At 34.8% G+C, this 25,594-nt stretch overlaps 1 protein-coding gene across 1 annotated transcript in view; it reads right to left on the bottom strand.

Moving 5' to 3' along the window:
* Nasp (Nuclear autoantigenic sperm protein) overlaps nucleotides 1–11,639 on the bottom strand; it is a 38,853-nt gene extending 27,214 nt beyond the window's left edge. Inside the window, exons 1-2 of the mRNA XM_081761413.1 lie at nucleotides 11,360–11,639; nucleotides 1,153–1,379 (exon numbers count right to left, since the gene is read on the bottom strand). Of these exons, the coding sequence (XP_081617539.1) occupies nucleotides 1,153–1,379; nucleotides 11,360–11,421 (289 nt within the window). The 5' untranslated portion in view covers nucleotides 11,422–11,639. The remainder of the gene's footprint in view (nucleotides 1–1,152; nucleotides 1,380–11,359) is intronic.
* Between the last annotated feature and the right edge of the window lie 13,955 nt (nucleotides 11,640–25,594).

The raw sequence follows: 25,594 nt of genomic DNA on the forward strand, positions 1-25,594 counted from the left end.
TCTGGGAGTACCCCGAGAAAACCTACGGACACGATGTTCTTCACCAAAAGCTTACTTAGTCGGGGATCAAAACAGGGACCCCACACACAAGAGGCAATTGCTCTACCAGTGAGCCATCGTGCCCCGTATTTAAATGCAGATTAACCCATTTAAGGTGAGCTAGTGGGTACTACTACTACCCCCCCCCCCCTTAAAAAAAAAGGGCTTTCGCAGCATAAAGTGAAACGTACATACAAATTATAAGTTGACACTAATTTTTAATGGTTCCAAAGTTATTTCAAAAGAAAAAAAATATGTATATAAGCTTCTCCATGCAACTGAATGATCCACTGTAAAGGATTTTTTTTTTTTTTTTTTTTTAATTTTTTTTTTTTTTATTCAACGATGTTAGCTAGGAAGCTTCAGCAAATAATACGTAAGACCAAATACGGGACCTGAAACTCAAGGCAATTTGAGAACATAATTAGGAATTAAAGAAAAAAAAAAAAAAAAAGCTTATGTTCAATCGCAAGAAATAACTCCCTGAGACATACCACAACGTATTAAAATATATTTAATAATTTAGATATTCACAATGACAAATAATTTCTTTCTTTGAACTGCTGTGTATAAAATACAAAAAACTTGGACACCTTATATAGTGGTAACATGTATATAATTAATATAAGAGATGTACAACGAAATAATTTCATTCTCCTTATTTTAAAGGTGTTCCGTATAAACAAAGATCACATTTCCAAATTATTTGCATCTAATAAATATTTAAGATAATATTTTGCATGTCATTGTGCGTTGATAGTCATTATTTCTAGTTAGATTTTACTGCCTATTTCTTGAATTATAAATGTATTTCCCGTGCCTAAATATCCAGCCAACAGGGCTTAAATTTACATGTGATGGCTTGTACTGCACAAAGAATAGATAAAATGATCCATGTCTTTAAGTGATATTTTCTTTCTCACTTTGAAATTTGCTTTGGACTTCCCAAAAAAAAGTATTGACAGTCCCTTTGACAATGGAAACATGCCTTAAACTACCTTTAAATCATTTGCAGATTTGCATGAGGACGTATAGGGCTCTCACAAATTGCACACTGCACTCCGATACAAAAATACATGAATTCTCATTACTACATATTTTCAGTGCACTCACCTCCGGAAATTGCATTGCCTAATACACCGGTCTCTTCACGAGCCATCTCTAACAGGGCTCGACCATAATCATAATAAGCATCTCCACATTCATTCGCAGTCTCGCCATATTGTTCTGATAATAGCCTACAAGCCTCTGCCAGCGATGTTACAGCAGAGCCATAATCACAAACTATCATATGGCGCTTGCCTTGCACCAGATGATTTAAAGCCTGTTGCGCTGTGTCACTGGTAAAAGAAAAAGCAATAATTTAAGTAAGGAACATCAATAAATCTACAAAAAATCAAAACTAATGGAAGTAATAGTAGGAAGGGGGGGGGAGTAGTAGTTTACTTAAAGATATAATTTAACATAATATGCTGCTTTGGCAAACACTAATCGCCTTCATCGATAGCTGTAATAACTAGTATGTCCGATTGAACAAGCCAAAGATGACAAACTTTCGTTAATTTAAATCCTTTGTACTTGAACAACCTTTTATTATTATTATTAATAACTAATCTATTCAAAAATTTCAGAAACCATAAAAAAGACCTGGCAACCAAAATAAAAACTATAATCGCCAATCCAACCAGAGGATAAAGTTAAAAAGCATGCAAACTTATGACAGTCCGAGGAAACAACAGTTGAATGTACCCTGAGCTACCGATGAAAATGACAGTGTCTGCCAAAATAGTACAGTAATATTACAATACAATTTAAATTCAGTATGTGCAAGTTTTCACAAAATAATCACACTACTCCTTCCTGATTCTCAGTATTGGCTTTTGACAACCGGTATAGTCAATACTTCATGTTTTGCCCAGAAGGAATGGAGCCAGTGTACTTTGCACACGAAGTAAACCTTTGAAATGAGTTCTTTACTTTCTAACTGGATCAGGAGGGGACGAAAAATAAAAAGCTGTCAAATGAGTCTTGAATCCACAGCTTTTCAAAGAAGGTTCAGCAGCGAGGATTCCTTGAACAAGACTACACATGTAATTCTTGTGTTTTTCAGTACGAAGTTTTGTCCTTACACACACGGACGTCACATTAAATTACCCTGGGTTCAATATACTCTTAGTTTGATGCTTTCCATCTGATTCACTGGATGATGGTCTTCAGCACTGAATCCCATCAGTTAAACCAGTAATGAAAACTAAGGTACTGTGAAGTGTGAAATCAGTCATGAAAATGGTAACCAGAGGAAACACAAATACAAGCAACCAACATTGGATTCATACACCACACCAAACATTACTCAATTTTCGTAACTACCATTTGTCACATACTGAGCGCATGCTAGTAGAATATCATGAAGCAAGATCAATTTTGACTTAAGTAGTTGAAAGTTCTCAACATATAAAGGAGTTCTGCTTTAGAATACCTGACCAGCAATTTGCTTACGGACGAAATTACCACTTAGGGAAATCAGTCACTATGACAGAGACAATATTCTCCAGTGGATCATGACTCAAGTGTATAAAAATTAGTTGAGAACAAGTTACCGAAAGAAGAGCTCGTAAGTAGCCTAGTTACTTTATAATTAGTACTGTGCCAACCATCACAAAACTGTTAACACTCCATTCAGACTGCATTTGTATGAGCTATGTTGTGACACGTGCCTTACAAAATTATTGCAGCACACCTTGTAGGGCAAAACGTTGTTTAGGTTTGCCAACATGCGCCAGTGATCTTTACTGTAGTTACTAAAATATAATTCGAAAGGGAAATAAGACTGACTTCATAGCACCCGCTCTGTGCCACTTGCTCGCTCACGCTCTATACCAGTGGTCGCCAAATTTACGAAGCTTCTGGGCTATTGTACAGTTTTCAAATCCTACTGTAAGCTACCAACCAAAAAAACTACCAACTTTTCTTTTTTTCTTTTCTTAAATCTTACATTAAGATGGTTCAGCTCAGTGGAGGAATCAAGGTTAGACAGCCGGAGCGTTAACGCGATCTACTGAAAATGTCCCCGCGAGCTACTAGTAGCTCACGATCGACGGTTTGGCGATCACTATTCTATACAGTGCGTTCCAATTCAAGCATACTAAGTAAAAGGTTAAAGTAGCTATAAAATAACCAGGTCAAGTTCGATAATAACTGGTATCCCGCTATACTAATCTGTACCATGAACAAAGTTTGCCCAAGTGGGCCCAGCCCGAAAAAAGCCGGTGGGTTTTCTCGGGTTATACCCACCTGGATTTTTGAGCTTATTGTTGGTATAACTAAGGTGATCACATTGAAAGTGATTTTTATCAGATTTTGGTTTTTCCTTGGGCGAACTAGATGCTTTCGCGTTAAGGTATACAACACCTTTCAACATAAGACATTCATAAAGGGTTCTGAATGAATCAGAAACCTTACATTGAGGTAATTAAAGAAAGCTGCATTTTCGAAGAAGAACCGTCGTGAAAGAAGTGCTCGGAAAATTCCCGCAATTCAACTCTCCAAGCATCGGAAGTGAACTTCAACAAAACATCTGGCGAATGTCACTGAGGCTCTTGAGATGATTCGACCTACATTTGTTCGTTTGTCTGCCACTAACAACACATACTACAGGGTACTACTTTCGGTCTTTTAAGATTAAATTTTCAGGGTACAAGCACGAGACACACCCAATTTCCTGTATAGATTTCGGTGACATACCAACGTAAAATTTCGAAATGGCGGCATTTTTTTTTTTTTCCAAAATAGTTGTTATCCACGCTACAGGGTGCAATTTTCGGAACTTTTAAGTTGAAATTTTGAGAGTACAAGCATGAGACATTCTAAATTTGCTGTATAGATTTTCTCGGCGATCCAATGTAAGATTTCAAAATGGCGGTCATTTTATTCAAAACAGCAGTGAATAGAAAATTGTAGCAACTTGTGACAACGATAATCTTGAAATATAAAGCACATTTTAACACACTTACTTCAAAGACATTGAAACATTTCGGAAAAAAAAAAAGAAATAACCCATATGGGCTTTTTTTTTTTTTTTTTTAATTTTTCAAACCCTGACCGTGAAGCAGTGATAATTTCAGAAAGAAAATCTATAAAATTAAAAGTAGAAAGGAAAGAAATTTACAAAAGAAATGAACCAGTTTGAAGCAGTGCAATACAAAATGTTGTAACACGGCAATGACCCTTGCTACTTTCATTTTGATTAATCTTTCAAAAACACAAGTAAAATACCACTATTTTACTACCAAATTTTAACTCGTGCACATTACGAATAAAGCAAACAAACAAAACGTTGAAACATGGCTTACGAAATTACAACATTGATCTCCGAAAATAAGTAAAAGAAAAACTACGTAATAGTCATCCGTAACCGAGTAACTTAAACATCGACATACACCGAGTATCTCGACTACATATTCAACAACCAATCACAATGCTTTAAAAACCATAAATCATCACCTTAAAATTCAAATAATAGACATTTTGAAAAATCTTAAAAACCTTAGGGGGATGTATGGAAAATTGACCTATTAGCCCCCTCCTCCCAGTACATGGTAGTGAAACATATTTTCTCCGAAATCCGGTGTTGCCAAGAAATTCAAGCTAGTTGACAATTCTCGGCCAGAGGAGTGAGTATTCTTCTCTGTCATTTGAGAAAGGTTTTGGCGGAGAAAAAAAAAAAAAAAAAAAAGCGTAGAAACTCCGTATGGCTTGTTGTTTTGTTATTTGACACTTTGAGTGGGAAAATCTTCCTCTTTTAGGAAGGGATGAACTATATGCAAGAAGATTCCTTACTTTGGAGTGTGCATTCTTTTCAAGTTATAAACATGAATACAGCTATTGAGAAAGAACGATTTAATTCTAATCAAATAAAAATATCTGAAATGTATGATGTAGAAGTGTCTAACTTTCTCATTTACAAGTAACTTTCTCATTTACTTGTGTTTTGTCTAACTTTCTCATTTACATAATAGATAAGGCAACAAGAGATCTTATGAATAGTGCATTTTAATTATATTTTGCATTTTATTACATTATATTTAATTACTTTATTACATAATTACACATTACATCATTATTTTTATCAAATTCTACACCAGAGCATAAGTCGTCCTAATCAATTTTCTTTAACTGATTTTCCTTGTGACACCAGAAGAACATTACTATAGTATTAAATTTTCTTCTTTCTCTACCTTATTCGATAAAGATAAGAAAGATGCCTAGTGCTGTGTTCAGGCCATGGTTGATAGAAAACTAGTCTGAAAATGAAAGAGTAAAACGAAGAGAATTCCATCCAGTTGTTAGTGTTAAGTGTTGGTAAAAATAGGGAAGAGAAGAAGAATGTTAAGTGCGTTCTGGAGAAGTTATATTATAATGAATACGAATGAACAAGAAGAAGAGAAAAAGTAATTACAATTGATATATGTTATTAAAGTGAATAATTATATTTCAGTGCTAAAATATTAGCAGATCACCGCGTAAGAAATCTTCACACTTTGTAGCAATTCTGTTAGCGATAGCCGGGGGTGCATCCAAAAAGGAGTCCACCGGATTCGGACCAAGAACCTAAGGACTTCGTACTTCTTTTTAATAATATACCGTACTTGTGTTTTGTCTAGAACAGGTATTTGAATCGAAATTAAATGATAAAAGCTTAGGTGACCCAGTGCCATTTTTAAAACTTGATTTTAAAGGGTTTAGCAGCTTTTGATATATTCTATTTTTGAATATATTCCCCCTAGGATATGATTTTAATGAAAGAAACCCGACTCGAGTCAACTGCTACCTACATTGCAAAATCCATTTGAAAGAATCTATCAGTTTTTCTCATGGTAATGGGATAAATAACAGATGAGCTTGAGTGTGGAGAAAAATACCTCTTAGGATACTCATAATGAAAGGGACATGAAAAATCCAGCTCGAGCCAACTGCTGTTTCGAAATTCTTTTCAAATGGTTCAGCAGTTTTCTAGTGATGAAGTGACAAGACAGTCTTGATTGTCTTCTTTCCAAAATTTTAATTTTACTTTCGAGCAACAATAGGAGAGAAGAAAGTATAGCAGCCATGAGAAAATGGATATTTAAACGAATTTGTAAGTTGAATCGCCTCTACATGCCTCAAAACGGAGTTCTGGGCGTCTGTTCGTCCCAATAAAAATATGTTTGGTCGCCTAGAAGGCATAACTACGATTCAACGTATCGAGACGTAATTTTAAATTTAAGGTTTTTATAAGATTCTCTAGCGGCTTTTTTCTCTAGCGGTGTTGGACAAACACCGTGTGCATGGGTTTCCTCGGAGTTCTCCTGTTTCCTCCCACTTTCTTCATTCCGCCATTTGATTTATCTCTCAATCACCGTCTCCTTTAGCCTAACCCGCATAAGCGTGGGACGTAAAAAAATTGAAGTGAGAAAATTTATTGGATTGGCCTATATCTTATATATTGAGAAAATAATTATAGAATTTTTCCTCTTCAAGCGGAATTTTACAAAATGCTGGAGCAAGTGTCCACTTTTAATAATGAGTTTATATACTGTTTCATCTCCCTAACATGTCGCGAAATATCCTATTTTTGACATACATTTTAAAACCTATTCCTCCACTTTCGCATATATATTTTGATGACATAACAAGTGAGTATCGTTTCACTGTAATTAAAACTTCCAAACTATGCGAATTCAAGGAGATCAAAACGTATTATTAGGACACTAAATCGATTGCAAAAAGCAGTTTCTTGTTTTACTCATTTAAAAACAAATATTTTCCTCATTGTCGGTATTTTAAAAATAAAAGTCGCGCACGAATAAATGTTTATTTCTTTTCAGGATTATGTTAAACCGGAGATACGGTTAAACGGAACGGTAGTACAGTTTCAGGGTGTCTATTAAAATTCCAAAATGAAATTTCGTGACTTTTTCGTGACCTTTTCTTTACCAAATCATAAGATTTCCTAACATTTTCAAGAGCGAATTTGGGTGCGAATTAGGCCGAATTTTCATCCATGCTATAGAAACGTACTTTGCTTGCGATTTGGTAGCGTCTAAAGCCGGCCATAGATATTTTTGATGGTGAATTTTGACGTTTTATAGAACAAAATCTTCCAATCTGTACTTACATTTGCACAGTTAAAAAAAATCGTGACCCAAAGGCTAAATTTCGTGACTTTCATGACCGTTTTCTGATTTCGCGACTTTTTCGTGACTTTCGTGACCGATAGACACCCTGAGTTTATTTAATTAATATTTTTAATTTTATTGAAACAAAGTTGAATAAGCAAAATAAATAATAACAGAATTCATTCTCCTTAATAGTTTAAAGTGGTGTATATTTTGTATTTTAAAACATGCTTTTAAGAATAAATTATGACATTTGCATTATATAATGAATATTACACATGATTTCTTGCTATATATAGATCAGACAATAAAAATATCGTGTACTCTGAAATATTAAAATATTGATGTGGTAGTGTACTTCCTTTTTTCTTTTTTTCTAGCATTAACACAAAATAGAGCATCTACCTTTCGTTGTCGGGGGAGAAAAGAGCAAAGTGGAATCCCAAACTCACGGCAAGGGAGAGAAAGTGACCTCTTAAACCCACATGTGTAAGTCATAAATCAGAGTATAACGGAGACCAGAACTATGGCAACGTCGGTGGATACACATTTACTTACAATGTCACTAGTAAGGGGATACGACTGTTCGGACATTGTCGGTACCACTCACGAAGAGCTTTATTGTTTTTGGCACGACTTGATCAAGTAACCGTCAACAAGACAAAGCATATTATCTCGAAGTAGGTGTTAACTCGGGATTAAAACTCTTAGGGGAGTGAGGGAAACAATACAAACTAATGAATAAACATTAAAACTATCCATTATACTGAATTTCTTAATAGAGCAAATTAACATAAGACAAAGTAGTAAAAAGTTAGTGTTTCGAAATGTCTACTGACTAAACAAAACACACTCAAAGTAGCAAATGAAACCGTAGACATCGATGAGAGGTAAAACAGGGAAGGTTCCAGAATGCTGGCTCACACACACAGGTGAAGGTAGGTTAGTAGCGAGATTGGTTCAAATCGAAGCTCAGTACTCAATTCACATAGTAATGCCCACCGAGCGATACCAAGTTAGTTTAGCCAGGTTGATTACTTTCTTTATTACGGCTCAATGAGGACGCAGGCCAGTCTTCTAGAAACCAGCTGGTAAGACAAAGCAATATATTATACACTGAGGAGGTACAGCCCCCACGTAACTCCCAACACAAACTAAACAGATGTAACATTATTATAACTATGTTCAACAATTGTAAATGGTGTAAAATACCGTCACCGAACTACTTTCGTAACAATTGCCCTGAAGATACGAACTCGACCCAAGTACCTTACTAGTGGTTTACATAAAGCGAATCTATACCTGGTGGGCAGTGTGTTTCATTGGAAAAGTACTGTTAAATATTCTACACAGAAGAGCAGCGTAGCCTGTAACCTGTCTCAAATATAGGTTTCCTACTGGTCAAGTATCTTGCAAGGATATGGGCTCGATCCCTGGTAGAAGTGAACGTAGTACGAATCTTACATTATGCCGTGGATTCACGCTTACCATAAACTTGGTGATAAAACTGGACGCAAACATACAAATAAATAATCAATAAACATATAAATAAATACCAGACGTACATTATCACTTATCGTGTACATAAGCAATACTTAGACAAAAAGGAAAGTGCAAGGTCAATTTGCACTTCGAAAATCAAAGTACACTGACGTAAACCTTGTGCAAAAAATTGTTACAAGGTTCATTTTCCGGTTATTAAACTTATTTACACCCTCTGAAATCAATTTCAAACATTAACCATTACTTCCGTTTAGTACAAACATCACATGCTGACGGAAATATTCATCCTGTGTACCAGTAATGTTACAATGTCTTACACAGTGAATGCCATCAATGAATAATATACCATATCCCATGTAGTAATTGTAAGTGCACTTTTTTTTTTTTAAGCCACCAACATAAAACGAAAGATTAATCATGAATTGGATGGTTAACCAATGAGAAGAAAGTGCAATAAAAATACACAATAGCAAAGTTTCAAAGATCTGGAGAAAAACTTCAAAAACAGTTTAGCCTAACCTAACCATCAAAAACATATATTCGTAAGTAACCTGTAACATGTTAAGGTTTTCATGTTGTATTATACTCTTTTATATATAAGAAAAGTAATCTACGTACCTGGTGTAATACTTGTATTAAAGGACAATGATTACTTATTCTGCAGGAGGATCTGAAGCCTTCTGTGGACCGGGAGGCGGCTCCAGATATTCCTGCAGAAGCAGGAATTATTGTACTTTCATACAAATAATTTATACACCAGGTACGTACATTATTTATATACACGTACGTTTTAATTGGTAGATGTGCCCTCACGGTTAGTTTCAGATTAGATTAAACGAAGGTCAGTACTTTTACACTCATTCCATGGGAAAGTTCTGGTAGGCTCCGCCGGACCAAACCTATGAACTAAGTAAAAGAAACTAAACTAAACCTAACCTATTCATAAGTAATTAGGTGCTGGTTAAGTTTTGACACACACGTTGTTGCTCAAATTTCTCCAGACGACAGAAATAAATACAAAGTAGCAGAGCTGTATTGTGGGTTTATTAGTATAAAATCATTACAAGTACTGTACGCCGGATAAAGCAAGTGAGTGCATATAAAAGATTTCAATAGGCGGTGTATTTTTGCATAAAGTTGCATTTTCTGTTTAAAAGTGGAGCGTTACTAGGGTGAAAAAATGACGAAGTACTATTGAAACTTATATCATTACTAAACCCATTGTCTTTACTATTCACCGTCATTAACGCGCCCGTTCCTTCGGCCGCACCACCGAGTGGGATAACCAGTTTCGCCCTGCCCTTACTCGGTTAGATAAAACAAGTGCTTTTTACTGACCACCTATAAATAGACTGGTTTTTATTTTTGACACTACAGCTTTTAGACCATACATTCGAACGCCGTATTTATGCACACATCGTAAAGTAATAATAATAAAAATTCAGCAAGTGCTCCTGGTGGCCCCCTTGAATTATATCTATGCTAAATTGGGTAATGTCATGTCGTCCAGTGCAAACTCTTTGGAGATCAATAAGACGGAAATTAGTTGGAGGAATTAAAATTTTTCAACGATTATTTCGAATAGTGCGCCTGAACTTGGCTTGAGCGAGTAATTATTATGTTGAAAACCCGGCGGAGGTTAACGGAATACTTGTCTAATTAACAACGGTCTTTGTAAATTAAGTCCACCAATCTCTATGTTAATATGGAAAACGTATTACGTCTGTCAATGTACTTTAAAATAAAATCTGTGAATTTTACGTCCTACGGTTGTGTCATGCAGAGTCGGTAATAAGAAATGAAAAGGCCATGAAAAAAATAAATGCATAACAATTATCCTTAGTATTAGAGCAAAGTTTGTCATGCCTTTACGGTATTTCCAGGCACGCAAGTATGATACGCCCTTGTACTTCATACAAATATTCAAGAAACACTCCTAGTATAGGCTCGTATCACAATTCCAACGTATCCTCAGGTAGACGCTAGAAATTTTACATTTCCTGCTCTTGTTAAATAATACAAAAGCATTTCACTTAGTTTTTAATCTGTATACCGACTCATTTTCCGACTGTAGACACAAAAGTAAAACCTGAATTCAATGTATCTTACATAGCTAAGATACAGCTCTAATACATAGTCAATACATGCTCGTAGGAGAGTTCAGTACGTATCCCAACCTCTGAGAATTACTTCAAAATGTCTATCCAAGGAAGACAGATTTGAATGTACGTAAATAGTTCATGTGGATCGTCATAGAATGCGATATCCTTATTTACCTTACAGTGTAGACATGTAGTAGAACCCTATCTGCCATCATATTTTATTAACTTTCTGATTGGCGCCACTTTGAGCATACATCGAAACAAATACAAGGGCACAGCACTACGAAAAAGCCGGAAATCTTTCAGTTACATGTTTCTGCTCTGTTAGGCTAAAGGAGACAATGATTAAGGCAAGTCAATGATATTGGAATGAAAATGTAGGAGCAAATAGGAGTACTCAGAGAAAACCCACAGACACAATGTTGCAACATAATTATAACGGACATGTCACCATTCAGTTTACTTCATCCACATACTGCAAAATTTGTCATCGATTATAATTGCTAAAAATATAGGTGTTCACTTACAAAAATGGAACTTAACAATGACCATACTTACACTTCTTTTTTTGAAGGCGAACTTCTCTGTGAAGATGTTCGTTCACCCGTACTGACATCCATAATGCTTAAGAGAATACTTTAAAATATTACCAAATAACTATATTCCCTGTACGGAGAATTTACAAATCTTCAATTAGCACCTGAAGTTCCACTGACACGTTCACTACATCAATTCCCGCGTCCTTTTCCTAAAAACCACGTTTCGTGTGCAAATTTTGGAGCCACATTTCATCCACTTTCGCGCCCATTTGAGTAGTTTCTTCTGCCACAGACTATAAAGAAATAAAGAACTTAATAAACAAAATTATTTAAAAATCTACGGTCGAAGCCTTTGAGCTATGTCGGCAAAACACTAATATTATTTGTGAAGAACTTGATTATGAAAACAACACAATTGATTAAAAATGTGCAGTACAACGGCGGAAGTAAGAGAAAATGCATGGGATGGACGAACCGAGTTGCCTGATTCCGAATAACTTGTCATAATTAAGCCTCGCATTTTTATGTAATTACATATTTTAATTGGTTGCATGTAACTACGTCTTTGGCGCGGGAGACCCGGGTTCGATTCCCGGCGGGAGCTCATGTGGTTCGGATTCCACGTTAATCAGTAGGTCCACGTCTCATATAGCCTCGCTGCTGAAAAGGGACGTTAAAATCAAAAATCAAAAAGAAGCATGTAACTACACAAGAATGCAGATGTACATCGATCAAGAAATATAATTGATATGTAAATTTGATCTTACATATTTCACACATTGATATACATTTCTTGTGATGCTACATATTTTGTGTTATCGCGAACATTTTAAGAATATTATTTTTTTTTAAATTTACTTAATGGTATAAAAAACGGGAAGAAGACAGATGCTCGGTTTCATCTTGAAATTTGTTTTATTTCTGACAACATCTAATATAAATAAAATAAAGAGTTGTTTGTGTGTTTGTCTGTCTGCCTGCCTGTGTGCAACCAGGAAACCAGACGGGTGGACCGAGAGTTAACAAATTTTCGCCATGAGTACCTTGGTCCAGGCGCCAGACAAAGACGAAGCGGGTTTTTTTTTTTTTTTTTTTTTTTTTGTAAATTCGAACCAGGGGGTCTCAGGTGGGCTTTCCGGGACATGTAAAAGTAGTAGAAAATGATCGACATTAGTGTCTAATTCATAGTTTTCGCAGTCGTTAAGATCAATGGGGAAACTGCGATCGCATTCAGTCTATTTGACCGCGGGCCGGGGTTTACCGGGGGCGAGATACCGAGACATGTAGAAGTTATCCAAAATGGCCGATATTAGTGTCAAATCCATAGTTTTCGCTGTCGCTGAGATCAATTATTATTTTTCCATAGGCGTTGTCTTCCAAATACAGCCCAAGTGGGGTGGGTACCAAGGGCCTTTTTTTTTCTTTTTAATTCGAACCAGGGGTTTCTAGGGGCGTTTACCGGAATATGTACAAGTAGTAGAAAATGGCTATCAATGTTTTGTTCGTTGTTCAGTTTGTTTACATAGATATTTTATCTGACGCATGCAAGGGATGGGTATATTCAGCTAGTTATAGAATATAGGCAGGTTAATTCCTTGGAATATTCTGTTTTTTACCATTCCCGTGAAAAGAAATTAATTTTTGTTAGAATGTTTCTACTTTCGCGCTGATTTCAAAGAATCCAAGTGAATACGACAAATGATCTAATAGAACCTCTACCGGTGGTCTCTCCAACCTCTCAACCGGTGCATAGAATTCACCAAAGTATCCGAAATCAAATGCCTAAATCGACAGAAGTGACATTTTCTATCCTTGCTATTTTTACCGTAACTGGAACAAATATTTATTTTGTCTTTCTGTGGGAAGGGAAGCGCCTTAAGATGAAAGCATGCCTCTTCCTATCATTTGTTTTTCATCCAATTCACTCGAGGAGGACAAATGGCGTAAAGTATATAGTAACCGTGGGAATGAAACACAGTGAATCACAGAATCCGAAGCGTGTTTTGCTTCTGTCAAATTCAGATAATACAGAAACACGTTGAAAATGGAATTCAAAGATTGCAGACTAATTTGTACAGAACGCTACAATTGTCATTCGAACAGCAAGGAAAAAAAGAACTTTCAAAGAGAAATATTTCATGAGCATCCAGACTGTCTAGATCATATGTAGAGGGGGAAAACAAGGGAAACTGACCCAACTCGGATTATTTAGATTTTATTTATATTTGTTGACGCGTTCATTCATGTGGTCATGTTTGAATGGATATATATTCTTAGTTTAGCAGGTGCAGTTCTCTTTCCCACCCATAGTGACTTTAGTTTTACTCTGTTCATTCAAATCATTTCATAGTGTCTGATAGATTGTCCCACATAGAACCACTGCATAATTAAATACCCAGAACACTTTCTTCATCGCAATCGAAGTTGGAGTACCCATTAGAAGATATTCGCAACCTTATTGAAGTTGTTGTTGGTTTATTTATTTATTTTACTGTTAAACGAATTTACTTTATTTTCTTACTAGAATATAATCATAGAGTCGACAATAAATTATTTGCGGAATCGTGTGCAGAATTTACTGTGGATCGCATTCTGAAAGAGTTCTTTTCAGATAACGGCGATAAGATGGCACCCTAAGCGTCTTCACTAGCAGTGAAATTAAAATCGTGAGATGCAATAGATGAAGCATTTACAACTGATGGTAAAGTCGTAGTATGTACATCACGTGACAAAATATCGGATGCTCTATGAAATCACAGTTGTAGCAACATAAGAGAAGCGTCCTCCACATTAGAAACAAGGAACTGCGTTCCGGCAGAAAACATTCCTCTGACCCAAATACAGCAGGAGGATTCTACAACGTACTAATTTTCCAAAGACATTTGTCCTGCAATTGTGACTGCTAATACTCTTTGGTATAAACTTCAGGTAAACGAATACCGGACATTCCTGGAAAAATATTGTAAATTCCAAATTCCAGATGAATTGACGTTGCGGAAAAATTACCTTGATATTTGTTACCAGAAAAGTATAGAGAGCATTCGAAACGAAATACGGACTCGTACATATGGATGGCCGTAGATGAAACTACAGATTTACCAGGTGGCTATGTAATTAATTTAATTGTTGGCAAATTCGACGTTGAAGCTCCCACTCCACCGTTTTAAATTTCATCCCAGATACTAGACCGTACAGATTATGCAACAATAGCAAGATAACAGGGGGTTGAAAATACTTTGCCTCATGGAGTTCAAGAAAAAAGAGTGTTGGTTTTATACTCGGATCCTGCTGTATATATGCTGAAAGCTGCAAGAGCTTTAAAAGTATTGTTCACGAATTAAATTAATTTCACCTGTCTTGATCACGCATTTCAAGTGTGGCGGAGGAAGTGAGAGGCAACTTCCCTCTTGTGAACGAACTTATATCCAGTACAAAAAAGGCTTTTGTGAAAGCTCGACAGTGAGTGCAATGCTACAGACAACAAACGTCTGATGAACCTTTACTTCCTGTTACACGTTCGGAAACTTGGATGAAAACGATCATGTTTTAAAACGAACACCTTAAAGACGTAAAGTCTGTAGTTGACATCTTCCCACCGGAGTCTGCGGTTTCAGTGAGTGAAGCTTAGTAAGATCATTTAGCGGGGTGGTAAAGGGAACGACTTTATGGTATATTACGTAATGGTAGTTGTTTTTGAGATGTTGACAAGGTGTAGAATGTGTTCTAACGTTAAGTGGTACATGAGAAAGTAGGTGAGGGTGTTCCTGTAAGACGAATGACCTGTATCACGTGACATATTTATTTCTATCTTTTCTTTTTAATTCCCTCGTATTATTTCTTGGTATCTTATGCATACCATACTCGTTATTAAAATTGATTGTGATGTAATAAAATTACAATACTCCTTGTTAAAATATGCAAAGCATACGTGTTATTAAAATTGATTATGATGTAATAATTTTTACTCAAATAGAACAGCTATGCTGTGATCATATTAATTATTTATTTCATTACAAAATTTTTATTGGATCGTTTCCTTTGGAAACTTGTTGCTAAATTTATTGTGACGTAATAATTCAATCAAATAGATCAGCTATGCTGTGATCGTATTAAAAAATTGATGTGAACTTTATTAGAACAGCTATACTAAAAATAAAATTAATCTCGAACCCAGCTTTTTTTTACTTGGATCTTATTATTTTAATTCGATCGTATACTAAAGCATACTCTGTAGAATATCTATGTTGTGATCATATTAAAACCCCCTTGAAACTCGTTGTTAAAAATTTGATTGTGATTATATTAAAATTCCGTTATTAAAATTGATTGTGAACATATTATTTATTTGTTTTTTATTGCGATACGAAAGCCATTTACATAATGTAAAACAGAGCTTCTCCGTGGCTAAGAGGTTAGCATACGTGCCTTTGGCGTGGGAGACCCGGGTTCGATTCCCGGCGGGAGCTCATGTGGTTCGGATTCCACGTTAATCAGTAGGTCCACGTCTCATACAGCCTCGCTGCTGAACGGGACGTAAAACTGAAAATCAATCAATCAATCAATAATGTAAAACAGAGACGCTGTGATCATATTAATTATTTTCTTAATTGGTTCGCATGCTAAAGCATACTTCGTAGAACAGCTATGCTGTGATCAATTAAAAGTTCGTTGAACAATCTTTGATCCAATAAAAAATTGTGGGAGAGAATAAACTTTATTCAATCGGGATTTGTTTCTTTATACATCGTATCTTTTGCTCGACACTGTGTGTGAGCGTACTAACATGCTTGATGCTGGTACATACACAGAGCATGGTTTTTGCACATCCTTCCTGGCTGAAGTCTGGAGACTGAATTTTTCGCGCGCTTTTGAAACACGGTTGTATGGACGGATGTGAAAGTTGGTGATGTACCTTATTAACATCACAGAATACTACCGACGCATTAGCAAACAAGTTTGGTGCCACGGTGGATAGACATCAGGGAATGCTGACAACTAATAGAAAAGACGTTTGACGCCGCGTTAGGTGAACACGTAAATACCTTGTGGTTATGAAAATTCTTTAAATACAGGTTTTAAGGGGAAAATATATAAAGAGACATCATGAAATCATATGAGAAAAAGAATCATTGCAATATTGGAGCATCATCATCTGATGCTGAATCAGAAGAATACGAATCATCTTCAGATGAAGAATTTGATGTTGACGGAATAGAATCACCAGTGCTAAGTTTCCGAAACCCCACCCTCACTAACATCTCTATTATCAAGAGCATCGAGGTTTGGGAGTTTAGACTGCTGTTGTAATAGTCAAAAAGTGAATCGAGAACGTATAAAGAAGGCTATTGAAAAATGGAATTTTAACGATACATTAATATACGACGGTTGTAGAGAAAGATCCTATCATGATTATGAGCATGATTGTAAGAATGTACCCTCAAAATCATTGGAAACCCGAGCTTGGACTACTATAGCAAGCCCTAGTTTTGAAGATGTGATTTACTTCTATGCAAATACACACATTATTGGAATATTAACAAGAGAAAAAATTGAAACATACGTGGAATTATTAAATGATACAGACTATCACCCTGAATTACTGGATTTTTTCTTTAAAAAAAGACAGACGGAAATCGGACAATCCGAATTGAAAAATGTATTCTAAAAATGGTAGTGTTTCATGTCTGTTATGAACTGGTGAAAATATTAATGTGAATTTTGTATTTAAAACAATAAAAGTATACTTACGTAATAATAATCCAATTGAATGCGTGGAATGTAAATTGAATATTTTTCATGATTATACTCATCTTCATAATACTGGAACATTTGTAGCGAAGCACTTATCTCTTGATAGAAATCTTACTGAACTCTTTGAAGGTCTGAACAAGGACATAGTGAAATCTCATTTATATGCTTTATGAGGAAAACTTGTGATCTTTTTAAAAAATACGGAATTTGTTGTAGAAATTATACCATTCTTCATTCAATATACAAATGAAATTTCACCATGGGTAAATCAGTATATTGTTGACTGTAATGTACCATTACAGTTGAAAGTAATGGCAATTTTTTTTTTACGCACCCTGTACCTAGCAATTTTTTTTTTAATTCAATTTCGGTTTAGTTACACAATTTACTTACTCTCTTTACTTCGAATTAAATATAATAAACCCAAAGGTTTTGTTAGTAACCATATTCCCACTGTATAATATATTTATTTATATTTTGATTGAGTGTAAATCCCATTTACGGATATATAACTTGAATAGTTACAAGGTTTACCATTCTGACGTCATACCGGAACATAGTTCCGTTATTGGATATAAATTTCCTTAATTTCAGACCAATGTAGATTTTGGCCAGGTACCTAATCTTTCCCTCACCCCCTCTCACTAGTCCATAGTCACTTTCAGATCCGGTTATATCTGGATTTGCCAAATTTCCATTCGCTTTGTAATTTCCGCGGCTAAAGTTTTCTTTCTGATTGGAGGAATTCTCTTACCTCTGGCTTTTTCGGCGCAATGTTATCAGAACAATCGACGACACCCTACAAGGAGCAGCTTGTGAATTTTGTGCTACATATTTTTAGGGAAGAATTCCAATTTACAAGGACAACTAAGGTAACATATAATGTAATCCAATAGTTAAAGATTTACAACAGAATAGGAGCCCGAAAAATCCGCAAATTTTGGTAAAGAAGCTGCAATTCAGTGAAATAACAAATTCCAGTTCTGTTTACTAGGAAGCCATGTTTGCTGCCTATCGAGAATAGACAACAGTGAAAGAGTGACTTTACTTTTTTTTTATTTCAAACTCAAGTAGGGATTAGGGAAATTACGACCTGTTTGGTGCATGTTGTTCGTGTATTAAGTAAATGTGACTTTCTATTATTTATTCAGTAATCGCATGTACGTAGGTTTGATGGTTGTAAAGTGAATAATAATAATGGCAGCTTAAGTTAGCTTAAAAGGGCTCCTATCCCCTTTTCCAAATTGAACCAGTTTCTAGCGGGGGAATGGGTTAGTTATTGTTCGTTTTAGGGCCTTTTCCCCTTTCAGGGGAAGGGTCCCTCCATAAACCTCGTTAAGGTGCCCCCCGGGCATCAATTTTTGGCAATCATTATGTAAACAATTGGTCAGGTCAATTAGACCTAGTGTTACCTTTCTCATTTTTGACCCCCTTTAAATTAAATAGAGCCGACTGTATATATATCGACGAGGGAGTAATGTATTTTAAATCTAATGTGTTAGGTTATTTTCGTCAACGTGCATGTAACTAAATGGTGCATGTTTAGTTTAGTTAGTTGTCTTTATGTATAATACTAACAGTGGTGTATGTAGTTAGTAAGTTTGTGTGAGTGTGTGAATTTTCGATTTGGACAGTGTATAAATATGCTTTAATTTAGTACCATTTTTCTAACATAAATAAACCAGAGTAAATATTAAATTTCCGATTAATGAGTACAAGTATATATTTCAGTACACGGTAAATTATGCCTCCACTACAGCGCCATAGCGTCAGTTTTCGGTAGTCAATTGTTTGTTGACATTACGACATCGCATAACTTAGTGATCTAGATTGTTTGATTTTGGCCATTTATTCTCAAATTACTTCCCGTGGACATGGTTTTCGGTTCGGATGAGTATACCTTCCTATAAGATAGCATGAGATCTTACTGTACTGAAAATTTCAGTTTGCTAGGTCCAATAGTAAATGAATAATCCGCTGAAATAAAGAACACCTATTTTCTTAATAGAAGTAAAACCCATATGCTGTTACTGTTTGTTTAAAAATGTAGTATTAAATTCTTTTTCTCTCCCGTGGCTGTAGAAAATTCCATTGTTGCTTCAGTTTTATCAACAAATCAGAAATAGATTAATCGTTGACAATTTAACTTTCCGTAAATACATGTATGATTTTTTTTTTTTAAACCTGCAAAGTAAATACAATTTGGGTGCTTCGAAATAAAGAGTACGTGGTTCGATGAATGTGATCGTGTGGTGGTTTGAGCGTGATAGATTGTGATAGTTATATATATATATATTTATTACTGCGTAATGTAAATATGTGTATGGCCTGCGTGAAAATGTACGAAATAGGGTGTTTATAAAATATTAGTTCGTGCGGAAATTAGTAGATAATGAATGAATGTAATGAAATGTTAATAATATGATATATAATATGAATAAGATGATGACCCCTATAGTTAAATGAATAGGCCTAGTGAATTTTATATAGTGAAAATACGAATATGTTTACGAAGAAAAAAAAATATATATATATCTCTCGCGTTTTGACTTCCACACCAGTGCATTCATTCAACCGAGTTTGCTACTTGGATAGTAAATTATAGTTGGGAATTGTGTGTTACTTTGCATTTATGTACCTCATAATAACAGCCCCAGATCTTAAGCCTTTCAATAGATAGAGTAGTATCATATGGGAATTACTTCTAAAGGTTGACAGAAATGATAATTAAGAAAACCAACTGCTATTTCCTGTGATCATCGAAAAGTACAGGTTTCGGTCAGTTGTACCTTTAACATTCATAGCCTCTCCGAGATTTTTTTTTTGTTGCTTACCTTATTTATTTATGGTGCAGTGTTCATATAACTCAGTTCGGACTATCCGATTAAATTAACTGCTACTAAATTTAGCGTACCCGGACGTCGACCCCTAGTCCCCTTAAGTATTTTCATGTCTTTTCTTAGTTTAATTAGATGAGGGAAATTAACGACGTCCCAGACGGTGGCATGTCTGCGCTGGGTAGCCATCGGTGATGTTTCGGTAATTGAAATCACCGATCCAAAATTCAGTTTATTTATTTAATTTTTTTTTAATTTTGGCGAATTACTAATTAGGGATACCTTAGCTATTACTCTAATTTCATCCCTATTCTGGAATCTTCTAGTTTCCAAGAGGTCGGATGATTTTTTTTTTTCTTGAAATTCTAAATTAGCGCCTTCTCTAACCTTCCGGACGATTTCCGGGAACCTGCTGGTTTGGGCCGGATACGGGGATCGGATTTCAATCTTACAACCAAATTCTTGTGGGATTGGGATCTGATGGACACAGAACTTGCATCCTTGGCAGCAGGGCGTTCCTTGAGTCTACGTATTTGAGTAGACCACCCTTTTGGCATGTTAAGAATATTTTGGCTATGGATTTGTTGAGATAGAAATTCGACTTTTGTCTTTGTAGCGTTAGTTACTTCTCACTTAAGTCTTTGGCGCCACTATTCTTCGTCTTCCTTCTTCTCTATCTCTCTCTGTCTTCATTACTTCGAGATTTTTTTTTCAAATTTTTCAACCGCCCCCCCCCCCCGATTTCTGAAACTCATGAAAATGTACAATATTCCATATCACTTATTTCGATCGTATGTACTAACTGAGACATCGAGGGATGCAATTCGTGGAGGTATTGCAGCACATCTCGGGACCATTTTCGCGATATTCAATCCACCACTGGAGAAATTGATGGGAAGGTACACTATGCTTTCGGATTCCTAGAAACATTCGTTATTCATGGATCATACAAATTATATCCATTGACAACTGATTTCTGGTTTTTATTTCTATTGATTGGTCATATAGTGTGTATGTATTAGTAGTCTGGGCCCACTAGTTTCCAATAACATTGATTTTTTTTATATACATCTATATATGTGCTTACATAGTTTTAAAAGTTACGTGCCTGCTCAATTTGTTACATTTCCACCTCTTATGTCACTAAATAACACCAACTATTTTTTATATATATATATATGCGGATCTTTAGTAAATTGAAAATGATTATTGATTATCGGGTTTATACATATAAAATATAATGTTGCAACCTTATGAAGGAAAAAGGTGAATTTTGATAGTCAGGGTTTTGTTTTGTCTTTGAGCCAAATAAATATAAATATTTATAAAATATGAATACTTGTCGAATATGAACGGTTATGTAGAAGTTAAACGTCGACGAAATATTAAGATAGATATTAAAGTGAAATTTATTGTATTGATTAATATGAATACATATATGTATATATATGCGAGTATGTATGTAATGGGCTCGATATTTACCCTGGTCTTGTTAGGTTGCCATAGATTTTGACACCCGGTATTAACCAACTATTTGTGATATATAGTATTACCGCGTAAATTGTCATAAATTACTTTTTGTTGAGTTGTTATTAATTTCTGTAACTATTAAAGTGGAATATAATGTTAAATACTGCATGTGAATAAAACAAGTAGCGGGTCGTAAGATAAATAAGAATAACCCTAATCCTTACCCAAATTTACTTTGCGAGTGAAATTAGCAACCTACGAAACAGTGCGCCCCTCCAACGACTTTTTCCATCAGTAAAACATGGAACAAATCCTTCCCCTACGATCGGACACCAAACTATTCAGTATCTAGAATTTTTGACTACAAGATCTATACTAGGGAAAAATTTAGTGATCTTAAATTCAACGAACTGAAATCTGTTTAATAAGTTAATGCGAATACCGGAATATGGAAATATGTTCCCAATATCTGTGACTGGATTTGATAAGTTTTCCTTAATATTGACAAACTTTGAAATTTTAGATAAAGTGCGTCGAGTGACGAAATGAGAAATATAGATATACATATATGTGATATGAAGCAATTAGTTGTCTATAGTTAAAACAAAAACAATTGAATACTCTCATGGACACAAACCACAGTGCATAAAGAGAGTTGAAGAGAGAAAAAAAAAGGAGCTATTATCGACGTGAGAACAAAGACTCATAAAACTGTCGATATGTCTCCTATTGAGACAAAGACTCAATAAAATATTACTAAAGTGTTTTTTTTTAAATGATTAACCAATTATTTTTTTTTCTTTTCCTGCAATGATATGTATTCATTGCACTGAGTTTTAAATATATATTGACCCTTGAATTTTTTCCTTGTCTCGTCTTTGGTTTAATTCTCTTTCATGTAATCCAACTTTTAATATATATATATAAAAAGAGAAATGTGTTATTTGATCTTGTTGAAAGTAGCGAATTTCTGTGCATGTTTATGAAACATTCTTTTCATGTATTAAATTTTTTCTCTGTTATGTCAAACTACACCTTCTTCTATTGAAATGTAATAAATGTCTATAGCATTGTAGTTAGGTTAGTTTAATTCAACCAAATACAACCCGAAGTATACATTGTCCTGTATGAATGTGTGTGTGAGTGAAATGTAGGTTTAGTATTAAGTGTACCAATTATCTTGTCATACATATGTGACTTATTATAATTATTGGTAGTTATCAATTGAACTCATTGAATGTTAATACTAACTTAAGTTGGCTCTATGAAGGAGGTAAAAAGGACTGAAGTAGCCTGAACGAATGATCATCATGAGAGAACTGTGAAAGTCAAAATCTTCGACACATATGTGATACTCTGATTTTTTTTTCTTTCTGTGGTCGTTTCTAACATGCCATCAACTTCGTCGTTCATTTTTCAAATATTGAATATTAGTCTAGAACTTCTGGAAATATTAAAAAAAAAAAAAAAAGGTAAAATTAAACTTTCTCATCTATCTCCGAGCTAGATTGGGATAATTTGGTAGTTGGGGTCAAATGGATCTAGGTCGGGGATGTATGAGTTAACATGTGTCTACCGTTGATCACGTTAATACCAGATATTCAACTAATAGCTATTGGAAATGATCACAATTAGATAATTATTCGCTTTCCTTTACCATATTCCTTAAAATATCTAGTAACAGTTTTCCCTTTATCACCTTCTTACTTTACATCTTTCCTCTTCTATCTTCTTTCTTTTCTTCATCTTCTTCTTCTATTTTTTTTAATAAAACTGGAAGGGGGGTCGTGACTGGGAATTCTATATGTAATAAACACGGTCATGTATTTATTTATTTTACTTTATTTTCTCTAGAAGTCCGAAAAAAAGAAAAAAAAAGTTTTCTCGTTTCGATCGAACCTAGTATGTTCGAAATTAAGAAATGGAAATTATATTCCAATGTAATTAGGCATAAGCTGATAGCTTCATGAACATCCCCACCAGGGGTGAAGGGTTCCCACTCACGACTTATTTCTGTGCATCACCTTTGTTGCAGATTTTTTTTTTCTCAATCAGTTGTAGATTGACGCGCAGCGACAGGATTCGTTGTTATGGCAACAGTGGTTGCTGTGGCAACGGCCCCATAAGCCAGTTTTATGACATTGAAGGTTTTAAAGTGTCTGATAACGAATTTATTATTCGCAAGTTTTGTCTAATCGCATACGATGATACAGTAAATTTCCATTCTTTGGTAAAATCACCAATAGAATATAATTCATTGTCATTAGGTTGTCAAAAACAAATTGATTGGTTAACATTCAATTTACACGGTTTGAAGTGGGATAGCAAAACTAGATATACTGTATCATTCATACTCAACCTTGGATATAAATTATGTGCAAAGAACTCAACCTTTTATGTAAAGGTTTAGAGAAATCTCTTTGGTATAAGAGAATATTTCCATTAGATAATGCTATTGATTTAGAAACGAAACATTGTCCTTCACTAAGTGAATTGTGTGGAAACACATTTAATGAATATTGTTCCTTGAACACAAATATTGTAATGAAATCAGGATGTGCATATCGTAACGCAAAACAATTGAATTATTGGTGGAAATATGAAAGATCAACAGCATTGACTCGTGTATTATCAAGATTGTAATGAGGAATTATAAATAAAATGCAGAGATGTAATTTCTAAAAAATATTGTAATATTTAAAAAAATTGTAATTAAAAATTGTATACATAAAATTTTTTGTGTATATAATAAAAAATAAAAATGTAAATATATAATAAAAATCGAAAAATATGTTTGTTTTCTTTTTAAAAATCTGTTTACATGTTTATAAACGATATCATCATTTTTTTCAAATTTTTCTTGTTAAACATTTTTAAACGCTTTTGAAATATTTGAGTGCGAATAAAATGATGCAAAAAGAATAAAACAAAATATCCGCACAACACAATCGTCGTTCTGATATTGTTGAATGTTTGTAAAACATATATCTTACTGTTAGTATTTTTTGATAAAAAGTTTTTTTTATTTCCTTGGGAATGTCCATAGCAAGACTATCAAAGTAATTGCCTTGTTTTTCTCATTAATGTACACTACAACCTAGTGTGATCCATTTCAATTGGATGTATTAAGGTTAACCACAAGTGCAACAGATTGTTCTACCATTACAGGAAGTTTATCAATGCGGTAAGGCAATGTAGCACTTGACCCAGTTAATTTATCAGTTACTAACACTTTTAGCAATTCGTCACTATACATGATGAAGATTATTTTTCTTAATTCTAGTAGGTATGTAATTATCACTCTTTTTCACATGTAAAACATAATCATACAATTTTGCATATTCACTAGACAGTAATGCCCCATGAACACTGCACCTATATTGTCCGAAACGGGTTTTATTATGCGCTCACTTGTGAACTTGAAAACTTAATGCAGTATATTTGGACAGTCTATTTCTTCTAAATTAGTAACATTTCTTTGAAGAATTTCTTAAAGAAAACACTTTCTAATTATACCGTAAGTGCAAATGCTTGTAGTGTTTGAACAATATGATTGAAGTATTTCCTTAACATGAGAATACTCTACAACGCGTTCGTGCCAGGTAATGCCATACACATTCTCACTTAGAGACTTGTTTGTGGTTATGATTGGCTCAGATAACTTATATATTTTATATGGTGATTTAAATAACCAATTTTGAAAAAAGAACATCAGGATTTACAATTGCTAGCTCCTATACAATAAATTCATCATCATTATTGTGGAAAGCAGAGAAGTGCACAACAACCCTCATTATACTCAACTGAATAAATTTTACGGTTCGGAGCGCCGTGGCTCAGTGGTAGAGCGTTCATTCCCGGTGCTTGGGGTCCCTCGTTCGATCCCAGCTCGCGCCGTGTGGACATTGTGGTGGACAAACACCGTGCTCGTGGTTTCTCTCGGGATTCTCCCGTTTCCTACCACTTTCTTCATTCCACCATTTTACTAATTTCTCATAATCACCGTCTCCTTTAGCGTAACCGGCATAACTATGGGACGTAAATCTCAAAGATTTCATTTCAAATTTGACGGTGTTCTCAGTATAAATATTTCTCTTTTTGTCTACTTGTGCTAAGGAATCGATTGTGTGTATACAATGCATGTAACAGGTTCAGTTAAAGTTTCTGAAAATACATTTAAATTTACAGTGGAATCA

This window comes from Thermobia domestica, chromosome 6 (genome assembly GCF_964235325.1).
Source record: "Thermobia domestica chromosome 6, izTheDome1.hap1.1, whole genome shotgun sequence".
In the NCBI taxonomy this organism is placed as follows: domain Eukaryota; kingdom Metazoa; phylum Arthropoda; class Insecta; order Zygentoma; family Lepismatidae; genus Thermobia; species Thermobia domestica.